Source organism: Hibiscus syriacus, unplaced genomic scaffold (assembly GCF_006381635.1).
Source record: "Hibiscus syriacus cultivar Baekdansim isolate YM2019G1 unplaced genomic scaffold, ASM638163v2 tig00110610_pilon, whole genome shotgun sequence".
NCBI classification, from domain to species: domain Eukaryota; kingdom Viridiplantae; phylum Streptophyta; class Magnoliopsida; order Malvales; family Malvaceae; genus Hibiscus; species Hibiscus syriacus.
In genome coordinates, this window is record NW_024062800.1 from 4,952,213 (window position 1) to 4,957,755 (window position 5,543).

A 5,543-nucleotide genomic window follows, 5' to 3' on the forward strand; every position below is an offset into this window, starting at 1 on the left:
TATACGATTTTAACCAACTTTTTTTGGATTTGCCAAAATGACCAATAAAATCGCAACGCGATATCAAAATCGCAACGCGATTTAGAAAATCGCAACGTTAAAAAGAAAATCGCAACGGTCAAAAGAAAATCGCAACGCGAGCTTCCAAGTTCGCAACGCGATTTAGAAGAAAATCGCAATGCGATTGATAGAATCGCAATGCGATTTATAGAATCGCAATGCGATTTATAGAATCGCAATGCGATTGAGAGAGTCGCAACGCGATTTAGAAGAAAATCGCAATGCGACTGAGAGAATCGCAATGCGACTGAGAGAATCGCAATGCGATTTATAGAATCGCAATGCGATTGAGAGAATCGCAACGCGATTTATAGAATCGCAATGCGATTGAGAGAATCGCAACGCGATTTAGAAAATCGCAACGGTCAAAAGAATAGTTAAAAAAATTTTGTTTCTTAAGAATTTTCTCTAAAAAGATAGTATCCGCGCGGATGTGTCGAAGACACGTATTACCACGACCACGACCACGACCACGACCACGACCACGACCACGAGACGGCGGCGGCGGCGGCGCGCGAGAGTCCCCCTTGTCCTCTTTCACTCAACAAGGAAGTGCAAAATACAAGCCTTAAATACCATTCCCAATAGTATTTCCAATACTATGTGGGATTGAGCATTACCAACACTTGTTCCAAATATCATTATTCTTCATAAGTTATCATCCATTACAATATGAATTAGTCGTGTTAATGAACCAATATACCTCATTAATATATGGTATTGTTGAACAAAAGAATGATGATGATGATCTTATTAAAGACCATCTAATACGAAAGAATCTAATGCATAACCGATACCTTATTGTGAAACTAATTCACATAGAGGTTGTACGTGAAAAAAAAATCTTTTACTTTTATAGTAAATATCTATCTCAATAATTTTAATATAAAAAATATATTTTTTATTTAATAATAGAATTATTTCATGTATTTATCAAGTTATAATTTTAAATACTTATTAAAATGAATTAATTTATTATCGATAATTCATATTGTAATGGATGATAACTTATGAAGAATAATGATATTGGGAACAAGTGTTGGTAATGCTCAATCCCACATAGTATTGGAAACACTATTGGGAATTATATTTAAGGCTTGTATTTTGCACTTCCTTGTTGAGTGAAAGAGGACAAGGGGGACTCTCGCGCGCCGCCGCCGCCGCCGTCTCGTCTCGGGTCGGGTCGGGTCGGGTCGTGGTCGTGGTCGTGGTCGTGGTCGTGGTCGTGGTCGTGGTCGTGGTCGTGGTCGTGGTCGTGGTCGTGGTCGTGGTAATACGTGTCTTCGACACGTCCGCGCGGATCTTTTTAGAGAAAATTCTTAAGAAACAAAATTTTTTAACTATTCTTTTGACCGTTGCGATTTTCTTTTTAACGTTGCGATTCTCTCAATCGCATTGCGATTCTCTCAGTCGCATTGCGATTCTCTCAGTCGCATTGCGATTTTCTTCTAAATCGCGTTGCGACTCTCTCAATCGCATTGCGATTCTATAAATCGCATTGCGATTCTATCAATCGCATTGCGATTTTCTTCTAAATCGCGTTGCGAACTTGGAAGCTCGCGTTGCGATTTTCGTTGCGATTTTCTTTTTAACGTTGCGATTTTCTAAATCGCGTTGCGATTTTATTGGTCATTTTGGCAAATCCAAAAAAAGTTGATTAAAATCGTATATTATAAGGTATTTTTGGTCACTGAGGCGATTTTCTCATTAGAAAAACACATACAAAGGACGGCGTTTGTTTGAGTCATTTCACATATTAAAATGACCTAATACGTGGTCAAAAGGGTATTATTGAAACAATTTGTAATTACAAATAAAACATTTTAAAAATAATAGAGTAAATAAAGAAATAAATAAAGAAATAAGGGGATACCAACGAACGGTGTTGATAATACCTGGATCTCTCATCAGATCAGATCTGAATCGACTCAGCTGATCATTTCTTCTCCAACGTCGGATTTTCCTTGAAATCCAATCTCTCACTCCCGCCCTTTCCTTGTTTCTTTCTCTTTTTATTCATTTCATTCATTCTTCGCTATTTGAGGTTAATTTTCCTCTTCCCCACTTCTCTATCTTTTCCCTTTTTAGGTTTTTTGTTTAGGAATTAGAGATTTGATTATTTGCTATGATTTTCGGGGATTTGTTTCTTTCTATGGCGGCGACACCGGCTCCGGCGAGTTCTGGCGGCGGAAGTCACGACAGCGAGGGCGAGCAGAGCCCCAGATCCTACAACGTGCAAGAACAGGAGAGGTTTCTTCCTATCGCTAACATTAGCCGTATCATGAAGAAAGCTCTTCCTGCTAACGCCAAGATAGCTAAAGATGCTAAGGAGACCGTTCAGGAGTGCGTCTCGGAATTCATCAGCTTCATCACTAGCGAGTTCGATTCTTCACTTTTTCTCTGCTTTTTGTTTATTTTAGGGCTTTATTAACTTTTTTAGCTGAGCTTATTAGTTCCATCATATGAAATGTATTGTTAATTGTAAGATTGGTCATAAATTGTTGTTCAGAGCCAGCGACAAGTGCCATAAGGAAAAGAGGAAGACAATTAACGGGGATGATCTGCTCTGGGCTATGGCAACAGTAGGGTTTGAAGATTACATTGATCCACTTAAGATTTACCTTGCCAAATATAGAGAGGTGGTTAATTAAAAAACTGCATATAGTTTTTCTTCCTAATGGAGGGAATTAAACTGATTACATTCTATATGTTGGGGACATATTTGGATAACTTCATAAATGGGTTTGTCACTTGCCTCTTTAACTATTCAATTTCCGTGTATATAGTTTAATAGGTAATGCATTTCATCAAATGCCGGTGATATTATAATAGTCCATCTGAAAATAATGGGAAAGAAATTTGGCTTATGAATGGTGAAATATGTGAGATATCCAAGTATATAGTTAACTAATTGATTTCCTTGTATATAGTTTAATAGGTAACGCATTTCATCATCTAATGCTCTGCTTTATATGACCATAGTCCATCTGAATATAATGGGAAAGAAGTTTGACTCGTGGATGGTGAAATATGTGAGATTTCCGGGTCTTTTTCTTTTCTTGTGATTGCCCTGAAACCAAAGGGGCTCTGGTTTTAATTTTTAAATAATTGTGTACCATCAGACTTCTATTAGTTGTTTTAATTGCTAACTTTTCAAGTTGTACAGAACTGAACTGACTGGTTCTTTTTTTTTCTTTGGATGGTCAATTGGGTCATTGCAGATGGAGGTGAGTTAATATTCTTGTACAAATCAAGCTGCTACTTTGTTAAAACATTTTATTGCCTTACATTTGTCCCCTCCAAGCTACCTCTCTGATATGGTTGTTGTTGATAGGGTGATACGAAGGGTTCAACTAAAGGTGGAGATACATTTTCCAAGAAAGATGTCCAATTAGGCTCAAATTCTCAGGTGGAGTATTAATTTTATTTACTCCTACATTCGGTTTAGTTTTGGTTCTCCCTCATTGCACCTTTTTTTCTTTTTGTTCTTGAATAAAGTTCATGCATTTACAAATCATGCCATATGATTTTCTGATCCATTTGGTAAACTAGACAAACATTGAGTTTGATATCTTTCAACTTTTGGTAAATAATTCTTGCAGCTCGCACATCAAGGTTCATTCTCACAAGGTGTTTATTATGGGAATTCACAACCTGAAGTACTCTCTTTCTCTCTATCATGGAACATATTAATGCATGAACACGCTAGTGACTCCTTACATTTTTCCTTTTCTTCATAAGTTGCTTTAATTATGTTTATCAAACCCCTTTTTGTTTGGCTTTGGCATCTCATATGACATCTTATAGTTGTCAACAACCATAACTTAGCCTTTCAAGGCACAACTGAATGACATTTTTATTTGCTAAATGCTTGTCACATATCTTGATAATGAATAGCATGAGTTCATCCATTGACACATCCAAACAATGATGTGATGGATCATTCTAGATGCCTTTATCTATTTAAGTGAACCATTATTCTAAACACTGTTAGTGATATCATATATTTGCCTATGACATAAGTAGAAGTGACTGAAATGATGACAGTTCTTTTAATCGGCAGCATAATCTGGCAGTAGTTGCTTCCTTAGTCGTAAAACATCAAAATCATACCAACACAAGCACTTTATAAGATCATCCTATATGAAACTATATCTTATGTGTAGATGGTGAAGAAATTATATTGTATGTAATCAGAATGTTCAGAGCGCAAAAGTTAAGACCTACTAAGAGAAAATAGTTTATTGCTGAATGATAAGTTTTTCAAGACAAAACAGCTTTTCTAGCCATAAGAAATGTGAACAGATTTTTCAAGCCAAAAATGTATTTCAAACTGTGTTTATAAACCAATCCAAAACCTTTAAAGTTCTAAGTTCTGTCTTATTGGATACCACTTTTATGCTAAGTTATCTATTTGACCATATTTCTCTATTAATTATTTTTTATTTTATTTTATAACTTCATGTCTGAAATTGATATTTTATCTTTCAAAAGCACTTTTCCATAACACTTGTCAAAAACAATGTTATACTGACTCAAAATATGCTTTAGACTCGCATGCTTGAAATTGGTGATATGTAAAGTTTGTGAATGAAGCCTCACAAGGTATCTTCAGAGAGTTTAGCCAGCTATTTTACTTGGGATGTTTCTTTGTAGCTAAATTGTATCATCTTCTATCATTAGAACGCTTATTTACTGCTAGTACTCGAACATGTTTAAATTTTAAGAAGAACTAAATCTGGTTCGGCCAGTTCTAATAGCATTCAACTTTTGTAATCACAGGCCCATATGATGGCTTCTGATGCAAGGCAATGAGTGAGATTAATCCTACATCAGTCAATTTCATCATCTAAATCTCCTTGAGTTCATGTTTCAATGCCCATATGAATTGTTCACATAATCTGATGTTATTTTTCCAGTAATGTATGTATACCAGTTATTGAGAATCGATTCAGTCATCAAAGAGTTGGTGTAAATGGTCGGATAGTATTATTGTAGATTTGAGTTATTGGGTATGTAAGTTTACTTTCATCCTATTTTTATAACTGAACAAGAGGTTAAAGCACAATGTACAATATTTATTTATGTGGAGTTGATTTTACTCTCGGGTATTATTATCATTATTATTCTTATGTTGTTTTGGTAATTGCTTGACACTCGGGTGATATCATGTTATGAGAAGGGGTGAGCATTCAATTGAGTCAAGTGAAAATTTTTTGAGTTATTCGAGTTGATGAGTTGTATTTTACAATTCGAATTTAGTTTGAATTTTTTTTTCGAGTCGAGTTTAAGAAATTTGAGTCGTTATTCGAGTTTTTATACTAATTTTATTATAATTATTTATAGTATTATGACAATGATTGATTTCAATTTGACTTTTGGTAACCATATAAGATATGTATATTTTCACACTATAATGTTATTTAATATATCAAATACAACATAAAATCATAAATTATTTTCATAATATTATATTTAAAATA

At 34.9% G+C, this 5,543-nt stretch overlaps 1 protein-coding gene across 3 annotated transcripts; it reads left to right on the top strand.

The window, feature by feature from the left end:
• The first annotated feature begins 2,007 nt into the window (after window positions 1-2,007).
• On the top strand, window positions 2,008-5,118 carry LOC120135496 (nuclear transcription factor Y subunit B-8-like). 3 transcript variants are annotated; one of them, XM_039151779.1, is made up of 6 exons: window positions 2,008-2,439; window positions 2,570-2,699; window positions 3,282-3,287; window positions 3,395-3,469; window positions 3,663-3,719; window positions 4,843-5,118. In XM_039151779.1, exons 1-6 carry the CDS (start codon window positions 2,186-2,188, stop codon window positions 4,873-4,875), a joined length of 555 nt encoding a protein of 184 aa, XP_039007710.1. In that variant the 5' UTR covers window positions 2,008-2,185; the 3' UTR covers window positions 4,876-5,118. The 3 variants fall into 3 exon arrangements, with proteins under 3 accessions (XP_039007710.1, XP_039007712.1, XP_039007711.1); XM_039151781.1 differs by having other exon boundaries at window positions 2,570-2,642; XM_039151780.1 differs by lacking the exon at window positions 3,663-3,719.
• The last annotated feature ends 425 nt before the right edge of the window (window positions 5,119-5,543 follow it).

Bases quoted from the DNA above. Each gene is read 5' to 3' on its own strand.
- LOC120135496 (XM_039151779.1), top strand. From the start codon at position 2,186: ATGATTTTCGGGGATTTGTTTCTTTCTATGGCGGCGACACCGGCTCCG. The intron at 2,440-2,569 runs GTTCGATTCTTC...ATTGTTGTTCAG, and splicing joins ATCAGCTTCATCACTAGCGA to AGCCAGCGACAAGTGCCATA. The intron at 3,470-3,662 runs GTGGAGTATTAA...TAATTCTTGCAG, and splicing joins AATTAGGCTCAAATTCTCAG to CTCGCACATCAAGGTTCATT.